Source organism: Notechis scutatus, chromosome 1 (genome assembly GCF_049901735.1).
Source record: "Notechis scutatus isolate UNSWTSFEM ecotype Mainland chromosome 1, rNotScu1.2, whole genome shotgun sequence".
NCBI lineage: Eukaryota > Metazoa > Chordata > Lepidosauria > Squamata > Elapidae > Notechis > Notechis scutatus.
In genome coordinates, this window is record NC_142009.1 from 270,005,794 (window position 1) to 270,032,337 (window position 26,544).

General features: G+C 37.2%; 1 protein-coding gene across 50 annotated transcripts in view; it reads right to left on the reverse strand.

Moving 5' to 3' along the window:
- CELF1 (CUGBP Elav-like family member 1) overlaps window positions 1-26,544 on the reverse strand; it is a 52,225-nt gene that overhangs the window by 18,734 nt on the left and 6,947 nt on the right. For 7 of the 50 annotated variants that reach the window (XM_087951439.1, XM_087951430.1, XM_087951441.1 and 4 more), the window contains exons 2-11: window positions 23,774-23,877; window positions 19,267-19,305; window positions 17,345-17,458; window positions 5,255-5,442; window positions 3,919-4,001; window positions 3,393-3,441; window positions 2,759-2,893; window positions 2,490-2,569; window positions 1,497-1,658; window positions 458-527 (exon numbers count right to left, since the gene is read on the reverse strand). In XM_087951439.1, the coding sequence (XP_087807565.1) occupies window positions 458-527; window positions 1,497-1,658; window positions 2,490-2,569; window positions 2,759-2,893; window positions 3,393-3,441; window positions 3,919-4,001; window positions 5,255-5,442; window positions 17,345-17,415 (838 nt within the window). In that variant the 5' untranslated portion in view covers window positions 17,416-17,458; window positions 19,267-19,305; window positions 23,774-23,877. Of the gene's footprint in view, window positions 1-457; window positions 540-1,496; window positions 1,659-2,489; window positions 2,570-2,758; window positions 2,894-3,392; window positions 3,442-3,918; window positions 4,002-5,254; window positions 5,443-17,344; window positions 17,590-19,266; window positions 19,306-23,773; window positions 23,878-26,544 lie in introns of all 50 variants that reach the window. The other 43 variants (XM_087951440.1, XM_087951431.1, XM_087951444.1 and 40 more) reach the window with 17 other exon arrangements.

Genomic DNA, 26,544 nt, shown 5'->3' on the forward strand with positions numbered 1-26,544 from the left:
GCTTACATCCTAAAATAGTCTAGAAAATCAGTGAAAAAGACTAATCTTTCTGAAAGCCATACCTTTTCAGCAAGTCTCCTACATATTTTTTTTAAAAAATTCTAACAATACTTTCAACCAGTCCTCTCCAGAACAGGTGTCAGATTAACTGACCCATAATTTTTCTTTAGTATGCCTTGATTCCTTTTTAAATAGTGGTCAGATAGGCACCTGTTCCCACCAAATAGAATATAGCAAATTTTAAAGAGAAGGTGCTTACATTTGTGAAAAGATCAGCTACTGCATATTCATATTCAAGTTAAAAACTTGTGATTGATACCATCTGTGCCTGAGTTCTTATACAACCAAGATTTATCTTCACTAATATATTAATATATCACAGCATACCAATCAACGTTCACTTTGCTACTGACCCTATTTCTCAGATCCCAAGTGGAAAGAAGAGAAAGAAACTTACCTCCCATTGGGTGAAGGTTGCCCAGTGTGTTCAAATTCCCAGAGGAAGCAGCTGCTGTCTGCTGAAGGAGCTGTAAATAAAGCTAGACATTACACCAAAAACAGAACAAGAGTGAGAATGAGGGCTGGCTCCACTTCTGGGAGACACTGCACTACACCACAGCCAGAATGCCGTTACAAGCACAATTCTTACTGACCACACATATCACCAATACACACAAAGCAGCAGTGATCTCATACCAAGAAGGATGCTATTAGAAAAAGAACAATCCAATTTCCCATGCAATTCCAGCTGAAATATTCTCCCTTTGCTCATGGCTAGTATGCCACTAATATGTTGGCTACAAAGGTTTCTAACACTGGTGAAATATTATCTACCAACTCCTCCCTACTCAGATACTGGGAGGAGCAAGGTAAATAAAAACAAGGAAAGAAGGCTGTAAGTGCAAATCCACAGGCAACAGGCAACATTAATGTCTTCATATATGTGTATATGGCAGGGTGCTGTGCAAGTTGGTAGAGTATCGTATATTGATACTGTAGTAAAAAGAAAAATAAACCTTCAATTCCCTATTTACTCTCTAACAGGGATACCCAACCCCTGGCCCGCTACTGGGCTGTGAGGTGTTTTAAAACTGGGCCGCCCAAAATGGCGGGTGAGCATGTGCATGCACACTCCATTTGCATAAGTGACAGACACATGCGCTTGCCTACCACTTGCACAGAACCATCCCTTCTCCCTCCCTTCCCCCACCCCACCAGTCCACAAAGCTGGTAACTCTGCTATATAATGCAAAGTTGTACAACACAGTCCATAAGTCCTCAACTAAGTGCCACATTCTTTCTTGCCAACAGAAATCATAACACATGGCAAGGCTTCAATGCTAAAAAACATTTCAATCATCTGTACTTATCACTACTACCACTACCAATTTTTGATCTTATAACAGAGCCTCAGAATGAGAATACTTGCAAACAAAACATATGTGTTAAAACCATTTAGAAAATAATTCTGAACAGAAGCTGTCAAGCACACTCACTGCCAAGTACTGGGGTCCAAGTGTGTTCAGTCCAGCCAAGTTTCCCCAAACAGAGGCAGCACTAATCTGTTGCATCTGTTGCTGGAGTTGTTGTGCGATTCGTTTCTGTTCTTTATCTTTCTGAGTATCTGCAAATTTCACTACGATGGGAGAAGAGCATCCCTGCAATACAATTCACACAGCTGTAGCTTCTGTCATCTTTCCAAAATCCTGACTATTTACATTCTTTAAATAATTGCTTTAAAAAGAACATAGTGTTTTCTTTTTAAAGCAACCTGTTATATTCCAGAATTCCAGCACAGATTCATGTATCATATATTATATATCTTTCCTATTTTGCATATTATTGGAGAGAAGTGTGAGTATGTGCCCTGCAGGGGTACAAACTAAGGGCTGTTAGCATAGTAACTGAAAAGCTTAAACCAACCATTTATCTATTATGATGGTATCAATACAATTTAAAAAAACCTTAAAAACTCAAAAACAGTTCAATGTATAAAGATTTAAGTGTTTCTATGAGAATTTTAAGAGATTTTTAAATATAAACTAAAATATCTGGCTGAGAAGGAAAGTATTAACTTCTTTGGCAATACTGCAAAGAGAGGAGGCCAAATGCATTCTACAGCTTGGAAGCTAAACATGAAAAGAATCTCAAGTGAAGGTATCTTTAAGAGGGTGTGTTCTGTTGACTTTAATGGATATCAAAAAAATTCAATCATCAGATAGAAGACCCTAAATCAGGGGCCTTCAAACTTGACAGCTTTAAGAAAGACTTGTGGACTTCAACTCCCAGAATTCCTCCTCCAGTCATGTTAGCTCAGGAATTCTGGGAGTTGATGTCCACAAATCTTAAATGTGCTACGTTTGAAGACCCTTGCCCCAAATGGTTTAGGCTTTAAAAGTTAAAACTAACACTTTAAATTGTCCATTGAATACAATTAGCAATACTGAGTTACAAATGTAAAAGTTTCTCAAAATTGGTATCTTTTTTACCTCCATGGTCTGTGCTTGATGCATTGCTTTGATTGCTGTTTGTGCCATTGCTCTTGTGGTAAAAGTCACAAAAGCACAACCTGAGAAAGGAATACAATCAAAATTAATTTATCCAAGTTTATCCAAGCTATCTCCTAATCAAAGAACATTTCTAAAACTTCCCAATTAAATATAAGGGGTATGTATGTGTACGCAGATGGGGGAAGACAAGGGTTAGGAAGAGAGGAGAAGGAAGAGAGGTCATCAGTTGTAAATAGGTCTGCGTGTACCTCGGCTTAAACCATCAGGACCACGTAGAATTCTGCATTCTTCAATTTGACCAAAAGAGGAAAACATCACTCTGATATCATTTTCATTGCACTTCTTTGAGATCATCCCAATGAATAGTTTTCTATCTTCCACTGCTAAAAAAGCAACAACAAAAGTTAGAAAAGTGGCTTGACTGGATCGGATAAGTTTCCTTGATTTTATAGAACAATCCAGCAAATTTACCAGTAAGTTGTCCCAAAATGAAATCTAGAATCTTCAAGTCTAGAGCAAAAGTCAGAAAATCTATTCTCTCAGAGTTTACTAGAAGAGCTGTGTGCAAAAAGCAATGAACTGGAAACATACATTTTGAGTTTCAAACAATCTATTTCAACATTATCAGAAGTGTTTCAAACTTGAAGCTGGCTTCTTTTGAATATGAAATAAAATGTCTGGATTTCTTATTCTAATTTTCAACAGAACAGCATACAACTGTGAGAAGGATGTTTATTTCATAGATGGCATTGTTGGGATGTGAGCCTTTAATTTTTTTTAAAATGTCCATAAGTTGCCATTTTTGGCATATAATGTAATGAATGTTGCCACAACAATGTGATAAAACATACCAAGGCCAAACAATTTTTTACACATACTCACCATTATTCTTTTCACTGTCAGCTGGCTTCATTTGAATGGGATGGTGCATCTGTAATAAGTAATGGAGAAATATTACATTTTTCAAAATAAACTGTTTGGAATATGCAAAACACATTCAAAATGTTTCTAGTATGAAGCAATCATATCGCGCTTAGAATGGCCTCTTTTGTCCATTTATTAAGTATTTTGAATATGAATTAGCCCTATTTATGTTTAAATCACTTCTAGGAAGGCTTGAAACTATTTAGTAACTGAAATGGGGCATTTCAAGCTTGAAAAATGTTGAATTCAAAGTCTTGAGCACATCCTACAAAGCATCACCCATCACACATACACAAAATATATTAATTTGAAACATGTAATATTTAGGAACTTATAATTCTATTTATAAAAATATAAATTGATATAAGTCATAAACAAACAGCAGGAAAGGATTCCGCATAATCTACTAGGGAAAATGTAGCATTTCCAGTGAGGATTTGCTGATACAGAGTAAATTAACAAGAAATAATATAATTTGTCATACCCCTGGGAGGATCTTCATGTTATGAAGAGCATTCTGTGCTTCTAGTGCAGCTTTACGGGTATAAAATGTAACAAAACAGCACCCTATGAAATAAACACATTCTGTAACACACACTAAAAATCATTTCAAGCCTAAATTACATCAATTAATTATCTAAGTTGGGCATAGCAACCCAATTCTGAACTTTTTGAGACATATACTTCTGAATGCCATATATTCCAGATGTAGCCTTCACATGACCACTGACATTTTTTATGAGACTAAAAGCTGTTTATTTCAAGAATCTTAACTAATTAGTTAATTTATGGTGGAATGTATGATACAAAACTACCTAATTATAGACTATGTTTAAACAATGTCTGTTTGATCCAGAGATGCCCTACACAAAGTGGACAATTTTATTGGAAGAAGGGGATCTTTATTAACCCACTCTGTTCTATGCAGTTTCTTATACTACAACCGTTTCAATATCCTACTGATAATAATGCTTCAGCGGATGGGAGAATAAACTTGTTCTGCAGATGAATCCTTTCTAGATCAGACAGCATATTTAAGATGTTATATGTTTATTAGGTCTTTTTAATTTATGTTTCGCGAGTTGGTACAAACTATATAATTATTTCTTCCGATTTTGTGCAGGGGGAAAACCCAAATGTCCTGCAAATAAAAAGCAGAACAAGAAGGCTTACTATATTTTTCTTAATTTCCCCCCCCAGTTATTACCTCGACTCTAACATCCTCTGCCTACCATCTGAGGTGACACAGATTCTACCATTCTACCACATAAGACCATCAAACTGTAATTTATAGCATAACTGGCCCAGTAAGTTATAGTATAACTGGCCCATCTGCTCTTGAAATAAACTGCCCACACACCTCATTTATGACTCACATATTTTACTTGTCCTGCTAATAAGTTAGTAGTTTATAAACTGGACTGGGGGTCAGAACAATTTTGTCTTTTTTGAGTCTTGTGTATACTATGAAACCAATTTTGTAGATGTTCATTGGATAATAAATGGTCACTATTTATAAAATGTAATTAGCACATATAATTGTGGATAACAATATAAAATTAGTTCAATTTATTATTAACTATTTACTATTACTGTAGTAATTTAAACTAAAGTAAAGAGTGACACCAGTAGGTGCCTCTATATTTTGGTATAAACAGATGACTCTATATGTTGTTATAAATAATGGAAACAATTGGATAAATCTTTTAATGTAAATTATACTTGATGTCAATCATTAAGTCATCGGGTTCTCTATGTGGCCTTAAGCGCATCCAAATGCTGCCTTTCTAAAACTTGATGGGAAGAAGAAAACCTCTCACCTTTGCTCTGAGGAGGGTTTTGGCTTCTGTCTCGCAGGACATTAATTTCATAGACAGCACCATACTGTTCAAATAGATCTCGCAAGTCTTTTTCAGACCAACTCCGTGGGACTTGGCCCACAAACATCTTGATAGCATCTAGGTCTGGTTGGTCAGGATGATCCAATGTGCCATTCATTTTCTTTGAGCTATATGAGTCAATGAGAAAAATGTGATAAGTGATTTTCCTGGCAAAGTCTTGATCAACCGTTTGCTTCATACACAGTGTCTAAATTGCTAAAACTCAATGTATTTAAATAGAATTCTCAAATATGAAATGCTAAGAGAATAGCATTTCAAGGATATTTTTCTATACAAAAAAAAGGTGGTTGGCTGATGACTCACTGCCTTCTTCCAAATATGTCTGAACGTTTCTAATTTTATTTAGCAGTTTATAAATGAAAATGTTTTTGGATAATCATTTGAAACAAGTAAGAGCAGGGCAGATAAATACTTTAAAGTGACTGTAATTCTCTCTAAAAGTGCAATGAAAGTCAATAAATAATTCTATTCAATGTACTATAATTTAAAAATCAGTGATAGTTGTTCCAGCACATCATGAGAAAATATATTTCAAATATTCAAAATAATTATATATATTCTATATACTTGTACTTCTAAAAATTGAACTGCTCTCGATGCTGAAGAATAATTATACAGATTGTATCAAACCATAAAGACAAACTCTTAGAAATCAATATAGGATTTTGCATAGTAAATAGTGATTTAAATCATGAAGCTGAGTCTTCTTGAAAAATTGATTTAAATTAGATCCATTCTAAAATGGTTCTGATTTGACAAAATGTACCTAAGAACTGATATTCTTTTAACCTAATTGACTAAGAAAAATAATCAAATAGAATGAACAGAAACATTGCCTTATAATATGAATGCTGAATCATTATGAAAATATGATGAACGCTGACTCAAAGGTAAAAGTATTAATATGCATGAAACCTAAAAGTTAGAAAAAACAGACTTAAAAACAGAAACCTAAAGGGGGACCATGGGTGCTTGGCAACTGACTCATATTTAGGATGGCTGCAATGTCCCAGGATCATGTGAACACCTTTTGCAACCAAGCAAAGTCAAAGTGGAAATCAGATTCATTTTACAACTATGTTATTCATTTAACAGTTGCAGTGATTCACTTAACAACTGCAGCAAGAAAGATCCTACAATAGGGCAAAACTAACTTCATATCTGTCTCACTTAGCAACAAAAAAGTTGGGCTCAACTGTGGTTGTAAGTCAAGCACTACCTGTACTGCAATAGCACAATGGAATGATCATTCCAAAGCAATGGGCAGCTGAGCTCAACAGAGAGGTACATCACTGTAACATGGAGAAGGGCAGCATGCATTGGACCTTTAAACCCAATGATGCTGTTCAACACAGGACACTTGTGATCATCAACTCTAAACTCAAAGGTGGGCAGCATCATTCACAGAAGAAATGGGAATAATTCTGCCTGTTGAACTAAAGAACTAAATTAAATAGTATTAGGGGAAATGTCACAGTGATTTATTTCAACTTATGAATCTAATGCTTCTTTCTCTTTAGATCACAAATTTTCTAATGGAAGGTCATATTAAAACTGAATAAACATTTAGGAAACAGGAAGCCATATTTAATTCCAGACCACCTGGATTTAACATACGGTCTTGCAATTCTAAAATAATGGACCGATATTGACGACTGAAATTTAACAAGATTGAGAATGATTACTAATCACCTAAGGACAAACATGTGCCAAGCATTAACTTCAACAAAACAAAACAAAAATACTCAAAAATCCTGAACAGAAAAAGAAACACTTAAAGAAAACTAAAGGAGGAATGCATAAAGAAAGATAAAACAAAGCAACTCTATTTTTTCTTCCATTATAGGAATGGACTTTATAAATTATGTCAGAAAGATTAAATCTCAGAATGAGCTGGGGCTACTTAGAAATAAAAGGTAAGTCAAAGTGCTCCAGTATCGTATTGGTAATGAGTGATAGCCTGAGAAGGCAGAATTTTTAAACTCCTATTTTATGCCAGACTTCTCCCAGAAGAGGAATATAGCTCTAAATGGTCATTATGATGCCATAGGAGGGGAAGGAGGAAATTGAAGTTTAGGTTAGGCAAGAAGAGAATAAACAAACATTTAGTTAATTTAAATAAATTCAAGTTTCCAGGGTCGGATAGATGCTAATGAAGGGGGTCACAAAACTCAATAATCTTTCAGAACTCTAGAAGACTGGCAAGGCTCGGCAAATGTCATCTACATCCTTGAAAAGGAGGACCTGGAAAACTACAGACCTGTCAGTAATTTCATGTATAATACTCTAATATTATTAAACAGCACTTTGATGAGAATGCCCTAATTAACAAGAGTTAAGTATGCTCACATTTGTTGCAAACATATCATGCTATACTTTGGGAGAGGTACTAGGTTAGCACATCGGGGGAATGTTTTCAGCAAAGCTCTTGAAGCTTTATCTCATGATGCTTTCGGCTTGGAGGGTAGCATCAAGTGGATGGTTACAAGGCTGTGTCCCAAGCCCTGTGCTGTTTAACACTTTGGTCAATGATGGATTAGAGAATTGAGAGGATGCCGATTAAGTGTGACACAAAGCTGATAAAGTTGGCTAGTACAGAGTGGACAGAAGATCCAGAGAAGTCTAGAAAAGAACAGGTAATGGGCTGAAATGAACAGAATGGAATTGAACAGGGAGGAAATAAAACACTATTATCTGCCAGGAAAAATAAAAGGGACAATAAAAGGGACAAACATGGAATGGGGAAGATACTTGATAGTAATGTACATTCCTTCTCAATCACAAATTAAATGTAAGGTAGCTGTGTGATGCATTTAGAAAGGAAGGTAGTATTGGGGGGGGAGATTAATAGCAACACAAACTCCAGATCATGAGTCTTGATTTTTCCAGTCTACTCTGCCTTGATTAGACTTCATTTGCAATACTCTGTTTCGGTTACCAAAGGTTGTATAGTTGTTTTTTAAGGACAGTGACAAATAGAAGCAGTTTCAAAGACAACTAATGCAGTAAAATATTTGGAAATCAAGACCTGTAAGGAGCACTTAAAAATCTGATTATGTTTATCCGACAAAATAAATGATGCTGGGGACAGGGAGATGAGACAGAGTAGTCTTCAAGTGTCTCAATAACTATTATGCAGAAGATGGGATGATCTTATTTTCTATTGCCTCAAATGTCAAAATCAGAACCATTGACTTAAAAACCTTAAGAAAGCAGGCTCTGGCTAGATTCTGGAAGAGTTTCTTGAGTGTGTGTGCTGTCAGTCAAGGCTACCACAAGAAAATTATTGTTTTCTTTTGCTGGAGTTTTTGGGGCACAAGGTAGATGTTAATCTGTTGCAGATGATTTAGACAGAAGGCCATTGGACTAGATGACTTCTAACATCACTTTTAGTTCTCTAATTTTATAAAAAACAATTTTTTGTCAATAATAACACATCTATTTTACAAAAGCAAATATCCATTCATTAGGCCTAAAAGGCTTAGGGGCAATGTGTTAAAGGCCACTGTCTTCCAAACTGTGTATCTCATAAACTGTAAGAGCCTCTATGGCGCAGTGGTTAGAGTGCTGTACTACAGGCCACTTCTGCTGACTATCGGCTGTTCAAATCTCACCAGGCTCAAGGTTGACTCAGTCTTCCATCCTTCCGAGGTGGGTAAAATAAGGACCCAGACTGTTGGGAGCAATATGCTGACTCTGTAAAAACCGCTTAGAGAGGGCTGTAAAGCACTATAAAGCGGTATATAAATCTAAGTGCTATTGCTATAAAGCCTTTCTCTATGTTTGAATGATAAGAAGGGCCAGTTGATTGAGGTAAGAGAAAGAACCAGAACTGGACATATCTAAACATTATAACTCTTCTCCAATATACTAAATTGTGCCTTTTTATTTAGAGTAATCTTTATAAGAAATGTAAAACACATTTAATACTTTACTTCAATTGCTACACTTTTTTGTCCAGTGTCATTTTCCTTTGTTTTACTCAGTTAATTATTAAGTATTTAAGATTGGAGAAGTATTTATTTATGTTTTGATGAATGTGCAAGCACTAGAATAGCAGTATAATTTTGAGACTAAATAAACAGAAAATGATTACTTGTACCCATAAATAAGCATGCCAAATATACAAGTAATCTTTTCCCTTGTATAAGAGCCAGAGATGGACAACCATATAACTTGCATAAATATTATTAATAAATAAAATTTCTGCTGGTTTAAACAAAAAAAAAGGGACCTTCCATGATTTTATACAGGTAAACTGGATACAGAAAGTCTACCCACACATTAAAATGCCACATTTTTGAAATGTACAAAAAAAATCATCAAAACAAACCACTTCAGAATTTTCTCCACCTTTAATATAACATATAAGCTGTACAACCCATTGAAAACCAAGAGAAATCTTTTAGGTGGAAAATAATTTAAAATGTTACAATAATGTGGTTGCATAAGTGTGCAGACACCTTAAACAAATACTGACCTATTTTGAAGCACCTATTTTTATAGTAGCAGTTTTTGGGGTAGCAGACCATCAGCATGGCACATCTTGCCATGGCAATCGTCCTTGCAAAAGCACTCTAAATCTATCAGATTGTGAGGGCAATTCCAGTGCACAGCCCCTCTTAAGTTCACTCCACAGATGGTCAACTGAGTTCATGTCTGGGCTCTGGCTGGGCCATTACAAAACCTTTCTTCTGGTGAAGCCATTGTTTTGATTTGGAGAAGTGCTTTGGATCACTGTCATGTTGAAAGATAAAATTCCTCTTTAGCAGTTTGAAGAGCCCTGGTAGCACAGTGGTTAGAATGTAGTATTGCAAGCTAACTCACTGCTCACTGCCAGGAGTTCGATTCTGACTGGCTCAAGGTTGACTCAGCCTTCCATCCTTCTGAGGTCAGTAAAATGAGATTGCTGAGGTAATATGCTGACTCTGTAAACAGCTTAGAGAGAGCTATAAAACATAGTGCAGCAGAATATAAGCCTAAGTGATTTGCTATTGCTATTTTAGCAGAGGCCTGAAGGTTTTGTGCCAAAATTGACTGATATTTGGAATCGTTCATAATTCCTTCCAACTTGACTAAAGCCCCAGTTCAACATAAGGGAAAAAAACATGCAGTAACCACCATGCTTCACTGTGAATATGATGTGCTTTTGGTGATGAACAGTGTTGTTTTTCCACCAAGCATATTTTTTGAAATTTTGGTCAAGAAGCTCAACCTGGGTCTGATCGGACCATAGCACATTTTCCCATATGCTTTTGTCAGACAAAAATCTACATTTGCAAAATGTAGTCAAGTTTGGATATTTTTCTTTGTAAAAAAAAGGGGGGCTTCTGTCTTGCCCCACAGCCCAGACACATGAAGAATATGGGAGGCAGTTGTCACGTGTGGTACACAACCAGTATTTCCCCAAAATTCCTCCAGCTCCTTTAAGGTTGCTGCAGACCTCTTGGCAGTCTTCTGGACTAATTTTCTTCTTGTTTTTTTCATCAATTTTGGAAGGACATCCAGTTTTTAGTAATATTTTGTTCACTTGTTGATGACTGTCTTCACTGTTCCATGGTATAGCCAATGCCTTGGAAAGTTTTTTGCACCCCTTTCCTGACCTGATACCTTGCAGATCCTTTGAGATCCTTTTGTTGCTTTATAAGGTCTTTGCAGACCATGGCTTTTGTTGTAAGAGGTAACTGAGTTAATGTCAGAAAAATCCTAGAACAGCTGAACTTTATGTGGATGTCATTAGAATCACTTTAAACAATGGAAGATATGTACTGACTAGTACAGGCAGTCCTCAATTTATGACCACAATTTATATTGTTAAGTGAGTTTTGCCCCATTTTACAACCTTTCTTGCCTCAGTTGTTAAGTGAATCCCTGCTTTTTCTAAGTTAGTAACCTGGGTTGTTAAGTGATTCTGGCTTCCCCATTCATTTTACTTGTCAGATCTCAAAAGGTGATCACATGAATTTGGGACACAGCAATGGTCGTAAATATGAACGAGCATCTGAATTTTGATCATGTGACCATGGGGATACTGCAAAGGTTGTAACTGTGAAAAACAGTGGTCATAAGTCATTTTTTTTCAGTGCCATTATAACTTTGAATAGTCACTAAACGAATTGTTGTAAGTTGAGGACTACCTGTATTTATCATCAGTTTGAATGGGATGAGTTAATTTTGAACACAGCTACATCCCTACTTCTAAGAGCATGTGAATATTTATGCAGCCCCATTATTCTAAGTCCCTCCTCCTAAGATTTAGATGTTTTTCCATTACACTGTACAACTTCTATGTTACATTAAGGGTGGAAAAATTCTGAAGTGGTTATCTTGGTCTGATTATTTTACATCTCAAAAACCTGGCATTTGTGAAGACTTTCTATATCCACTGTAGTCCTCTGCTAATGACTACTTACTTGTTCAGAGACTGTTCGAAGTTACAACGGCACTGAACAAGTAATAGTCATGACCGTTCCTTGAAGTTCCAGCTGTCCTAGCACCCCCTGCAATCATGTGATTGTGATCCTGATGTTTGGCAACTAGTTCACACTTACAACAGTTGCAGCATTCCAGAGTCATGGAATCACAATTTACCAGCTTCCCATAAGTCATTAGGGAGGCCAGCAGGGAAGGACGCAAGTTGCTTGGATAAGCCTCTTTCACCCATGCACCTTGCCGGCCACCTATTCTTCTTGAGCCTTGTTGCACTTGTGCACCCTCTCCCACCCAGCAGCAACCACCCCAAGCTCTGCTGCACTTACATTGCATCTTCCCTGCTACTTGTGCATCTTGGTGCACACTCCCCCAATCCCTACTGCACGCACACTACAACACCCTATCCTCCAGCCATTTGCACCTCTTTTCTCCACTGGCCACCTTCAGTTACCCAGCTGTAGCACTTCAAGTCCCACCACACTAGCGCCATGCCTCCCCAACCACCCGATACACGCCCTTGCTCATTCTCCCACCTAGCAGCAGCTGCTTACCTATCTATCAGCCTGCCTGTAAGCCAGGCTGGGACTTCCAACTTCCTGCTGCCTTCTCCACTGACTTGGTAGTTGGAAGCTGGCAGGAAACTGCCATCACTATGCAATACAGTCATGTGATGTTGCGCTTTACAACTGCATCACTCAGGGACAGAAATTGCCGATATCAAATATAGCAACTTGAAGGCTACCTGTACACCCTGCAGTTAGGTTGGTGCTGGTGAAATGCCCACTGGAGTAAACTCTTTTAGTCTTTGAGTATTCTCTAATCTGCCAGAAAAAAATTTAAGAACCCCAAAAGGACTACCAAATCACAGAATCCACATTACTTTCTAGCTTCATGAAATATCTGTTTATGATAAAATAGGAATCAACTAGCTGGCGTGCCAGTTGTAATTTCAGAGAAAGATACTGTCCAGAATACCAAACACAAACTGTGAACAAAGTTGATTACTAAGAGATGCAGTTTCCACCACTGGGGGATTTTACATAAACATCCAAATAGATGTAGCTTCTACTGTGGATATACTGTTTGATTTATTCTGAGGTCTTAATTAAGTTTCAAAACAGTTAAGCATCTGATTATAAATTTGCCCTTCAGCCATGAACTTGTGGTGGTGACCCTACAGAACACTGAATGATGAAATCTATGTGATTTTCTCCTTTTGGGGAAATAGGTAAAAAAAAAGTTTGAGAAGTACCGTGTTTCTCATATAATAAGGCCGGGTCTTATTTTTTTTTTTGAGCCCCGAAAAAATGGCTAGGCCATCTTTTCGGGGGTGACTTAATTCCCCCCCCTTGCATCCTCGGGCAAGCGGGCGACGACGGCTTGGATGTTGACCTCGGTGTTGGTGCGGCACTTCGTATCGGGAGACCTTCCACCACCGTTGCTTTCTCTTCTCCCGTGCTGCTGCGGCATTTGGAGCAATGCCATGGCGTTTGGCGCAGCCACGCGGGGCTGGCCAGGGCTCCTCCCTGCAACAGGAGCCCGGTGGAGACACACAGCTTCAGGCGCTCCTGTCGCCGCCTTCCCGGGCATCGTTCGAAGGCAAAGCCCATTCTTTTAAAAACGACGCCCTACTACTGGTACAACAAAGCCTCCCCTGCCCAAGAGGGAAGCGGATCTCCCGGGGCCGCAGGCGAATCTCCCGGGGCCGCAGTGCAGGATTGGCCCACCCCGGGAGAAGCGCCCAGCCACCATCCCTGCCTGGCGCTGGGCAGAGCACAAAGAGCTTCGCCTGGGGCGCCCAGCGCAGCTGACAGGCGGGCCCTCCTGCCCGGTGGCGGAGCTCTGGCCAAAGCAGCGAGCGCCTCCCCGCTGGGCCATCCGCTCATCCCGCCAGGGCCGCGCCAGAGCTGGGTGGGCTTGGCAGAGCCAGGAAAGCGAGCCGCGGGTGTGCCCCGCCTGCCAAGCGAAAAAGCCGGGCTGACCCGAGCTTGGCTTCCTTCCCAATTCCCTCCAGCCTGACCCTGAAGTGGCCACTGGGAGAGGCTGCCCGAGGCAGTGATAGCGCCCACCCATCCATGGACAGGGAGGCAAGGCGATGGCCCGCGCCACGTCCTCCAAGCTGAGCCCTGCCGAGTGAGCGCCTCTGCCTGATGCCCGTGCCGCTGCAACGTTTGGAGCTGCCGGCACGTTTGGAGATGCATGGGGACCGGGACGGGCTGGGTGAGAGGTGGAAAGGACGGGCGGCTTCAGGCTCTCTGTTAGACCTGCCGGCCAGGGAAGCAGCACATGAAGCTGAGTGTCTCTGCCAGGTTCCGGTTGCAGGGAGGAGCCCTGGTTGGCCGCGCGTGGTTGTGCCAAATGCCACGTGGCTATGTCAAACACCGCGGCGTTGCTCCAAATGCTGTGGCAGCACAGGGAGAAGGGAAAGCAACAGTGGCAGAAGGTCTTCCGATACAAAGTGCCCCAACAATGCAGAGGTCAACACAGGCAGCACCATATCCGGGTGTGCAACAAAAGTACTTCCTAACGGCAAGCCCCCCCGCCATTCCCCCCCATTTTGCATGTTTTAATATAGGCCTTAATTTGGGGGGGGAGGGGCTTAATTTCATTTCATGCCTATAAAACATGCTGGGACTTCCTATTGGGGGAGGCCGTATTGTTGGAGAAACAGGGTAGAATGCAGGCACATACATTCAATAAGGGCAGGTGTAAAATGTAAACCACCCATTTTTCATCCATCAACTTTGTGATTGGTAGAAATGATAAAAATGGATGTACTTTAAATAACAATTACCTTAAAACAATCAAAATGGACTCTACTAAATGGTTTCTTCCCTAAATGCTGCTGCTAGCAAGATGCTAAGCTGCCACGGATACTATAAAGTACTCGTTGCAGGTTGCACTGCTTTCGATGACAGCCATCTCCTTAATGCATTTATGCATTTCAATCAATAAAAGACATTTTAAAAACTCTTTATCTTATTTTCCTTGGAGATAAAAATAAAATTTGAATTGGCATAGTATATTCATTCCCTTTTTCTTGACAGCTCTCAATTCTGAGTTTTCAATTCAGCTTCCATTTCTATTATGATTTAGCTGAAAATCATGTTATGTATGAATCTCACTGTAATGTAAATCCCAATATTCTACATTTAAAAAACAGTGAGATGATTTAGATTTTCTTTTAAACCGAACAAACTGGATTGTCTCTTTGTGTACTCCCTCTTACTAAAGTCCACCCTTTGCCTCATGGGATTAATGTGAACTACCAAAGCCATCCATCTATCAGAATTTCATCTAGAGCAGGGCTGTCAAACTCGTGACCCACAAGCATCATGCGCTTGGCCACGCCCATGCCCGATTTAATGGAGGGAAAAGTCGTGATACATCACATGACGATGCTGAGATGACACGAATTTGACACACCTGATCTAGAGCCTCTTGTATACCGAGCTGGGAGAAAGTTTCAGAGTAGTGTTACTTCACCGCTCCCACTTTCCTAGGCTTTCTCTCTTAAATATACATGGTAGGAATATACAAAGTCATAAGGCATGACATTGAGAAATGCCTTCAAATATGGCTGCTTGGTGCTACATCCATCTTAGACCATTCCTAAAGATAATATTTTTTTCAGAGGAGCTGTTCTAGAATTAAGTGTCTGAATGAGAAGCAAGGGTAGTGTTTATATTCTTTGCCCAGTTTACAAGAAGCAGAGGACTTGAACCAGCTGTGGGGCTCAAGCTGGTTTTAATAATTGCTTTAAATAGCCACCTCAAAGGAATAAAATATGCTAAATTATTTAAAAGTATTTAAAAGCATTTGGAGAATAATTTTAACAAACAAGTTTCCTGATATTAATCCCTAAAAGTAACAAAAGACTGCAAAAGTTAAGAAGTTAAGCAGAAATTACTTAAGTATTCTTCTTTAATCCTTTTATATAGTACTTCCTCTTTAATATATATTTCATATTTGGAGTTTAGAACTGAAGTAGAATATGTATGGGGCAATTTTTAAATTATCTAAGTGTGCAGCATAATTTCCAGGGAAGTGCCAACATCTGCTTCTTTACTGACCATCAGGGGAAAAAACAATGATAATTCAAGGGAGATTTGAAGTATAATTTTAATGTTACTTTCTTTCAATATTTTTGTTTAACGGCTATTATCATCTTATGCTTAATTTGTGAAACTCAATGAACAAATTTAATGTACTGTTAGTTCTTTTTTTATTAATTCAAAGCTTAATATATCAATGACATAGGATAAGCTCTACCAAATGGAGAAGAAATTACATTTGATATTAAACATAAAAGTTGAGGTATTTTAGTGAGTCATGGTGGTACATACAATTAACACTGACAACTTAACAAAAATGCCCTCTGGAACGTTCTCCCTTCAGAGATTAGAATAGACCTGACCCTTTTGACCTTTCATAAGATCTTAAAGACCCAGTGATATACTGGGACCTGGTAAGGATCCCATTTTGTTAAGGGTCCCATTTTCTGATTGGATTATAATTTCTTGGCAGCTGCATTTATTTTCTCTGTGTTGTATTTGCAATTTGGTTTTATTTTATATTGTTCACCACTCAGAATCAGTTGTTTGGTATCGATGGCCTTATAAATCGAATAAATAAATAAAATGCATACCTGAGGATTTCTGTCTTAAACCATTATCAAGTAAAACTAAATACATATATAAATTGTTGAGTACTGTCTGATAGGCAATGTATTTAGGATATAAGTGTTGACAGACACGTTTCCATTTCTGCTGTGATTAATTCTAAATATTTCCAACTGAAGTAATGCATTCTTTCCTATATATCTCTAATTCCAACTCCTCTTCCCCTTCCCATATTGTTTCTTTTTCTTTAGCTGAATTAAGATTCCTCAAAATATGTGAGGAAGGGATTTGATCTCTTATATTCTATAAAGCACTATGGACACACACAGCCTTGTCAAACTATTAATTCAGATAAGTCATTATGTATTGATAAAGACTGAGGGACTCTAATGTACCTTACATAAAGCATACCGACAGTTTATCTGAAGAAAAATAAGTCAACATACTTTGTGCACTTACCTGAAGCTAATTTATTCCAATGTAGTGAATACTTCAATAATAAATCATAGATAACTGCAATGCTTCAATAACTATGTTACCCATAATAATTAATTCTTACAAAATTTTGGGTTTAAAATATAGCAAAGTATGAGGAAACATAGTACATTAAATTGCGTATTTAATGTGCTAAATGTCAAGCTATAAATATTTACATGTATTTAGGACATTACTTCCTAGATTAGAATGACATGCCAAATTATACAGCTTTATTACTATTAGCTTATATATTTGCAAATAAAACGTACCTCCCTAGAATTAGCCCACTATGGAACAATTGGCTATTTTGCCCAATATTGGGAAACTAAATCTATTTCAGGCTCTATTTTATTATCCAAATACATGTATTTGCTTTTTTAAACTCAATTGAGCAAATTTCCCACCCCCAAACCCTTCAAAGTAATAAACTCAAAGCAATCAGTATCAATGTAGATGACTTTGAAAACAAAATACTTACATGGGGCTGGCATTCAAGGAGCAATGATCCACCATCATTTCTGGGAGGAAATCCAACTTAAAAGCAGCCATCACTTCTCTGCTTACCACAAACCACTAATGCTAGATCACTGTCCTGTCGAACCAATTGAATACCACCACTTAAGTTCTGCAGGTCTTAACACACTGAGCCACATAGAAAAACATTCAACCACAGGAACATAAGCTCAGGGAGACCAGCAACAGACACCACAAAAACAGGCTGGACTGGGAAAGAAACATGAGGACCAGGATTAAAAAGGGGATGTGACCATATGAAGAGACTCAGCTCAGTATACAATGAAAATGCTGATGCACTGGACATGTTTTGTGCAATTTCCCCTACTCAAGCAGTATTCAGCGCACTGTTAGAAAAACAGTGTCAGATCCGCAAAGATGTTTGTGTGCAATAGAGCAGAAGGAACTCTACCTTACTTCATAATTCTAATCATGCTCTCTATTCAAAAAATGATAGTAAATATTGCATTTAAATGGAACAGTATTACAGGACTCAGTAATACACCGAGTTCCTGGTGTATTTACTGATTACATTATGCTCCTGATATGAGGCAAGATAATATTATAAAGTAGTGTATGCTGATTTGATCCAGGCAAAAATAGTATGTAACTAGTCTCACCCCACCTGCTATTTCTCAGTAAAATTTATAAACCCAGATATAAGGAGTTATAAAGGAGATGAGTGGCTTAAAATGTGAAAAATAACTAAACAATTATTATTTCTGCTTTGAATGTATTATACGAGTGGCACTATATATACAGGTATTCTTAAACTGTTGCAACTGTTTAATGACTTTTCAAAGTTAGGATGGCCTTGGAAAAAGTGACTGACGACCCAGCCTTGAACTTACGACTGTTGCACAACTCCCACAGTCATGTGATCAGCTGATTTGCATTATGATGACTGCAGTATCTTGCAATCATGTGATCACAATTTGCCACTTTCCCAGCTAGTTTTAATAAGGAAAATCAACTGGGAAAGTCAGATTCACTTAAGGATTGTTTTATTTAATGACTGCAATTATCACCCTAAAGACCATGGTAAGAAATGGTCCTAAAATTGGGTCTAGTCACATGATGACTTGCTTTAAATTGCACCAAGTTAGATTGGAAATTCCAGACCAAATTGCAAATCAAGGACTACCAGTAATTGCCAGTTCCCCAAAATAATTGTTAAAGAAATTCAGACACTATTGGAACATTCTTGAAAATATAAACAAGTTACTAGTATTTTTCCTCCATAGAAATGAACAATACTAATATTATGTTGAAATTATTACTTTGCATAATGGATGTTTTTCAAGATACAAGCTCTATTGGATTCAAATGCAAGGTTCAGTCCTGTAAAAACAATGCAGCTGTAAAAATGCTGTTGAATAAATCTGTAATCTAACTGTCTGCAAAAAAATTTGAGTATATAATTGTCCTTATTTATCATGTAGCAAGTAAGCTGTGTAGATACTAACTAAATAAAAACATGCCATAAAATGTTCTACATAAAAGGCTTCCTAGCAACAGGAGCCATGGTTGCCTCTCTTATATCTACTTTCAACTCCTATGCCACCATGGGATAAAGAGACACACACACACAATTCTATCAAAATACACGTCAAGTATACCACCTATGACAGTCTAATTTTAAAACCCTGCAAAATTTCAGTTTTTTAAAATCACATTCATTAGAATATTCAAAGATATAATTCTATACTTTTTCCCCAAAGTGAACTGCCATACACATTTAATGCATTAATCTCTATCTACTTCAAATATTTTTTCTTGTTTACAATTGCATTTTATATTAATTCTGGATAACACCAAAATAGGTTATGTTTGCGGATTCAGTATCAATTTTATCCCACAACATATTACGGCAAAAATTATACTCACATTATCTTCTTTTTTCCCCTTGGTAAAATCAATAAACATCTGCATTTAACATGCAAATACCAAAATGTTAAAACATTATTTTTATCTCACTCATGTATTAATTCTTATTAATGTATTAACTACAGTTTTCAAATGTAGTTTGATCCTATCTCATTAATCTCACAAACAAGGAGGAATGATTAACTGGGAATCCAATAATCTGGAGAACTGGAGATAACACAAATTTTCTACCTACTTCTAAGTAGGAGACAGAGAATGCCCCTATAAAAGAGCATAAGAGAGAAAAGCCTGTCACATACCTGGGGAGAATCTGAGAATTTTAGGTAACAAAATGCATCCAGAATTTGGGCTACACTTATTCACAGTTGGGCTTATATATAAGTATGTATGTATGTGTATATATGTATGTATGTATGTACACACACACACACCCTATATAATGTGTATATATACTATATATATATAAAACTATATATATAAAACTGAAACGTCGCTACAACTTTAAAAGCACAACTACTATGACGTGGGAAAATACCCGAACAAAGCTGAATGCCATATATATATATAACTATCCATACGTGTTATGTATACTCATAATTAATCCTGTCCATGAATAAGCAATCCCTCAAATTTTTAATCATGAAAATTTGCCACCCATGGATAAACCAATTGTGAAAATTAAAAATACATTTTTTTTGAGGTTGGCTTATCCATGGTTGATACATTTTTATGATATTTTTTTTTGTTAAAAATCAAAAATCAGTTTATACACAGATGGGCTTATATAAACATATAAAAGATATTAAATTTACAAGCAGAATATGAATATAACAGCACTTTCCCTCGTGCTTCTATTATTCAGTGGCACACTGACCTTTAATGTTGCAGAAAATGCCCTGATGTACTGATAACTACTAGTAGAAATCTGCTCTCTTAAAGCCATGATCTAAGTGGTTATTATTCTGTTGTAGCAAATGCTCCAAATTAGCCACTTGCTGCTGAAAAAATTGTTTTGATAGGTCCTAAATTTCCTAAATGCTTGTCATCTTGTGGTTGGGCATGGAGAGAAACAAGATACTAGGCTATATTTAAGTCCTAATTCTGGCATAATCTAAGTAAGAACTGAGATTTAGCAGAATACATATGCAAAGCTCCTTCATATAAACACCCTGTTGTACAGGTGGCCCTCAACTTACAACAGCAATTGAAACTGGAATTTCTGTTGCTAAGCAATGCATCTGTTAAGTACAACTGCTTAATGACAACAACCCCATAGTCCCGGTTCCTATCGTAACCTGAAACCCACATTCATTTGGGGTGGCAAATTCTTCCAGCCTCCCAAAACCAAAGAGGGTGGGTAAGCCAGCAGGAAGTTGCAAGTGTCAAGCCCATGAGCAGTAGGCTGATGTTGTTGGGTGGAAGAGGGAGTTGGGAGGGAGTATGAGAGTCAAGGAGGTGTGAAGGAGAACAAGAGGTGTGTGGGCTAGAGCAGTGTATGTAGAGACATCACATGGCTTGAAAAGTGGGAGAGCTTCCCGGAAAAGTCACCGGAAGCACTTTTTCATCAGATGCGCGCCCAGGTAGGGTTCAGGGACGGGTGCATCCGGGGATGTGGTTGGGGACCCCTGGGCTAGAGGGTATTATGCTTGGGGAGGCTGTACAGTGACGCAGTGTGGGTTGGGGAGGTGCGGGGGTGGGGAGGGTGCATGAGTGGGGAGACATACCCCAGCGGCTTGTGACCTTCCCTTCCAATTTCCCTCTTGACTTTCTAGGGAAGTTAGCAGGGTTACAAAATCACAATCACATGATTGTGGGATATTTGGAAACCAGTTGTAAGTGCAAATGGTAATCACATGACCATTAGGATGCTGGGACAGCTGGCATTCTGAAGACCAGTTGTAATCCATCATTCATTCACTGTTGTCTTAACTTGGAATAGTCACTGACCAAATGTTCATAGGTCAAGGATCACCTGTACAGACATGCAACTGTTTGGGTCTATGGAAATAAAAGTGTAATATGCTTTTTAAAAGGCTGTGCCTATTTTGGGATTCACACAATAACCCCCACAATCCCACGAAAATAACTGTTTCATGCCCTACTGAAACATTCATTTTCATTTAAACTGCTTTCCACTTTCTCTTTTCATGTTTCTTTTTAATTACATACTTTTACAACTGTTTTTTTCTCTATATGTTTATTATACATTATCATTTTGATTTTCCAAGTCATTTTTCTTCACCTCTTTCATCCCATTTTTCCATGAAGCATCTTTTTTTCATAATTCTTATTTGCATAAAACTGTAGAGCAAATGTAGAGTTCCACAATTACGTATTTGCCTCACCAAACAGTTTTTAATATATTCTCTTTTCTAAAGTCCATTTTTATTCATCCAATTGATCTATTAATTTATCTTCTTTTTTTAAAATAGAACTTGAATATTCTCATCTAATAGTCACTCTATATTTGCTGCTATCAACTAATGGATTTTCTAAATTTGGAACCTCTCAATACCTGTCTATCGTTTACTAATTCTCCAAGTGGTTCATCATAAAAAGATCACATTACGCTCATTTGTTTCCTTGTGTATACATGAAAAGCCTGTTGCTTAGTCCACATACTCAAAATGGAGATTTAAAAATAAAAATCTAATGTCCATCAAAAATTATTCCTTGTATTCATTTCTGGATCTCTAAATTGACCAATCACTCTTTTTGTACTTAATTTATTTCCTTCTTCTCTCGTTACATAATAACTTTGTACTCAAGCTGATATTCATACATCATATATATATATATATATATATATATATATATATATATATATATATATATATATATATATATATATATATATATATATATATATATATATATATATATATATATATATATATATATATATATATATATATATATATATATATAAAATATATATAAAATATAAATATGAATTTCAGAATAAAACATTGTATATTTGTTGATTGGGCAAAGTTGCTAAATCTTGCACTCTTTCCACTCCTCTCCCACACGTGTCCACTTTTCTACCTTATACCCTTTACTGGAAAGACTTCTACCAGAATATGAATAGAGACCACTCAATGCCCAGAACAGTTTATGCATGTTATGTTCTAGAGTGGCATAACCTGAAAATAGGAAAATGAGAATAAATGGCATTGGAATAAAATAGCTTTAATTATATTTCTTTTTCTTTTTATATTATATAAATATATTTTATATTATATTTCTTTTTCTTTTTCTGATCTTAAGCCCTTAATGTTTTTGCAATTGTTACGCCTTTTCAAAGATTCACATAATATTGCTTATCTTGAAAGAGGATAGGAAAATGAGTAGGTAATCCTCAACTTACAAGAGTTCATTTACTGACCGTTTGAAGTTACGATGGCACTGAAAAAAGTGACATGACTGTTTTTCACACTTACAACCCCTGTTACTAACTTAACACCTGCATGGTTCACTTAACTGTGGCAAGGAAGGTCGTAAAATGGGGCAACATTCACTTAACAAATGTCTCATTTAGCAACAAAATTTTAGCAACAAAATTTTGGGGCTCAATTGTGATCGTAAGTTGAGGACAACATGTACTCTTAAAAGAAGACTTCCTGACCACCTATCACATATTTCATTTGTTTTTATAGCCATAGGGAAAGAAAAGTCTTAAGTGAATATTAATAGTTATCTGAACTGCCAATCAGGGCATAGTTGAATTTCGGGGGCGAGTTGGTACAATTTTTACCAAAATCGAGCCCTGGTTCTTCCATTATCATTTACACTCCCATAAAAATATGCAACCTATAAATTCCTATTTTCATTCAGACCCACAATTTGAAATCAATCACATGTTCTGACATAGTTTTCTCATTCATAATTAAATACATCTTTCACTTTCCTATAGGCATTTATCAACTCTGCTCCACAAAATCAGAATATTTTAATATTAGAACTTTTCAATTGTTTTTTGTTTCATATAACAGACGTTAGTAATCCATGACCTTTTCTATTTACTTTTCTTACATTCCAAGTCTCAATCTTCCATGTGTGTGGCTATTACCAGACAAGCCAGCAGTTCTTCCACACCTATCATATTTTTGGTCAATCAAGACTTTTAGTTAATATATTTTACTGAGATAAAGAACATGTAATCTTCTAAATTATTTGGTGTATTCATAATACACACAGGCCTCTTTCAAAATATTAGACACCATTTTTTTCTGCCTTGTGAGCCAATATATATGCTACCAAAACTTGTATAGGACATACAAGTTTTTATAAAAGACACAGAATTCTTTAACTGAAGGATTCCAGCCTTTCATACTCAGAATGTAGCTGTTGTGATTGCAATTTGCTTGCCAGATACAATGTATTACACCCTACCCTCCCTGCATATGTGACACATGGCTCTTAATTATGTGCAGAATCAGATTACCTGAGCCCCTCCCTCTGCTATAAATACAAAAGGTTGATCCTTTTACAACAAAGAACTCACCAGAAGTCTGTGGACTGTGGCTGGAAAAGAGCAAGGTTTTCCATCTCTTCATCAATCTCTGAGTAACAGTTTGTATTTGCAAGAAGCTGGAAAAGTCTAGGAAACTGAGGTAGAAACACATTTGCTTCAGAAACCTGCTATTTCTATAGTAAATAGCAAAAATCTCAACCCAGGCATTTGTGTCCATTTACGCATTTATTTATTTATTTGCCTGGTGCAAGGTGTCACAATTTCATATAGGGTACGATATCTGGAGGTGATATATATATATATATGTGACCTTTTATCTGTATTTCAGGCCGTTTGTTGAAAATACATGCTTTTCTTTGGAAATTCTTGTGATCCATAACAATATGTAACTTTGCTAGTCTTTTTCTGGAAACTTTGGGTGTAGAGACCTCCACTTCTAATAGAAGAGCACCATGTGTATTTGTTTTATTTACATTTTACTTTTCCTTTAAAAAGTTTGATTTTGTTTATGCTTTGTGAAACTGGCTCAGCTCACAAAAATCAATAGGAAAGGGTGAATCCTGTCTCTGTGCCTCTAAGCTTCAGAGTGAAGAGCAGGCACTACTGAAATTATTTCAATGTTTGCATTATGACTTAATTGCCAGAATAATAGCAAAGGGCATAAAAGTCCTACATCTCACAGAAAACAGGTTTAGGAGGTGGATAGGTGGTGGTAACATGGACTACTGCACTGTTGTCCCAGAAGTAATAAATAAACAAGGGTACAAAAACACAGAGGGCTTCCTGAAGAAGCCCCTAACCATTTTCCCCACAGATTTCACCATCAACCACAATATTTGAAAAGGTTTACATTTACAATCTTTGGAAAAATTGAAGGATTTCAAATAGAAAGGGTTGTCATTCAATGATAAAGCACATATTATGACAGCTGAAAGTCCCAAATTTAATCCTGGGCATAAAAGGAGGCCTGAAAGAAGGGAATTGTCTGCCAATCAATGTAAAAAAAAAAGTTAGACCAATAACTTATCCCATATTAAGCAGCATGCAATTTTAAGTTAAATTCGGTCTACAATAGCAATCTTGCTTGTTCAGATAGTTTATTTATATACTGACTTGTTTCAGGAGCTCATAATAGTAGAGATGTCACTCCCCCTGCCCATTTTCTTCCCACAATAAAATCCTACAGGCAAGTTGGCTGAGAGGGACTGATTCACTCAAAGCTGCCCATGAAGCAACCCTGGCTGTGGGTAAACCTAAATCTCACTTTCCCCAGTTTTAATTCAACTCCCTAACCATTACATCTCACCAATTCTCTGATCACTGTGACGTCTTCAAAACTACAGCACACACAACCTTTTGTCTAATGCCCTTGGCTTACCAGTAACTAGTCTCCTAACGTTCTGTTTAATCCAGGACAAAATAAAGTAAATTAAGCCACACGGGTAGTCTTCCATCATCATGGATAAATATGCTTCCTCTAACTATTTAGGAGCATGGTGCACCATGCCAATGCAATTCTATGTTTTTTGCCTTAGCAACATTAATCAATTGGTGAATCAATCATTTTTTTTCAACGATAGCAAAAATTACATTTGAACTCCACCAAATACTAAGCCTTGTAATTGAGAGGAGGGCAACAGATCAGAATAAGTGCAAACTGATACTAACTGAAGCACATCTTAACTTCATACTTATAAAGGATGTGATCTAAATTAGCTATAATTACTACTGAAATTCTACAGCAGAAATAGGCAATGTGTCTTTGACATTCCCCTTGGTATCAGTAAAGCTCCCTGCCCTATGTGACATTAATCTCTTGGCTGGCTGAGACTGCTGAAGGTCTTGGGCTTCTACTTCAGCCTCAGTACCACTGTCACCAAGGAATGCCATTGAGCAGAATAGCCACAAGGGGGGGGAGGGGGGAGAGATAGGTGAATGGGGAGACTTGAAGTTGAAAGTGTAGATGGGCTGCCAAATTTTAATTATGTGATTATGGGGGAGCTGCAATGGCCATAACTTCAGGAACCATTCATTCAGCACCACTGTAATTTTGAAGTCACTGAATGAATGGCGAGTAACTACGTGTAATTGAAAGGAAAGGCCTGTTATGTGACAAGTGACATGTGAATGTAAATATTATCCTGCACTACACTTGGAAAGCAGCAGCAGCATACATTTCTTTTGCTGTTTCTGCAGCTATAAAGTCCTTTGGGGGGGGGGGATCACGACTGCCTCTTCTAAATGTGTACATGCTAAAGAACACAGAGGAAGGCTATTCTCAAAGTGGAACAAACTTGACTGTTTCAACTAACACTGTTCTAGAATTTTGTTCTGAATGCTATGATATGGCTGCTGTTTTATGATTCATTATTGATTCCCCCCCCCTTTCAAAATATTTCCATTTGTTGTTTGTTGAGTCTAGGATAGAATAATGAGACTCCAGAATGCTTTCTAATGCAAATGTATGCAGCATAAATTGATAGTTACACTGCATTTTGAAAATGTTGGAAATTAAATTAGCCTAGTATGCTTAGGGAAAGAAATATTCAGTTTACATAACCAATAAGTACAGATATCAAATATAGGCGTAGGACAACAGAATGAAAGTATTAAGCTCACCCACATTCCAAATTCAATTCATTGGAAGTAGGCTGGAGGTAGATATTCAGACAGGATATACATAAGACTCTTGTCTACATGCCATCTTAGTACATATAAACATGGAATAAGATGACTGACAAATTCCAGGAAACTGCCTTCACTTGTTCATAAGATCAATATGACAAGAATTATTAAAGCAC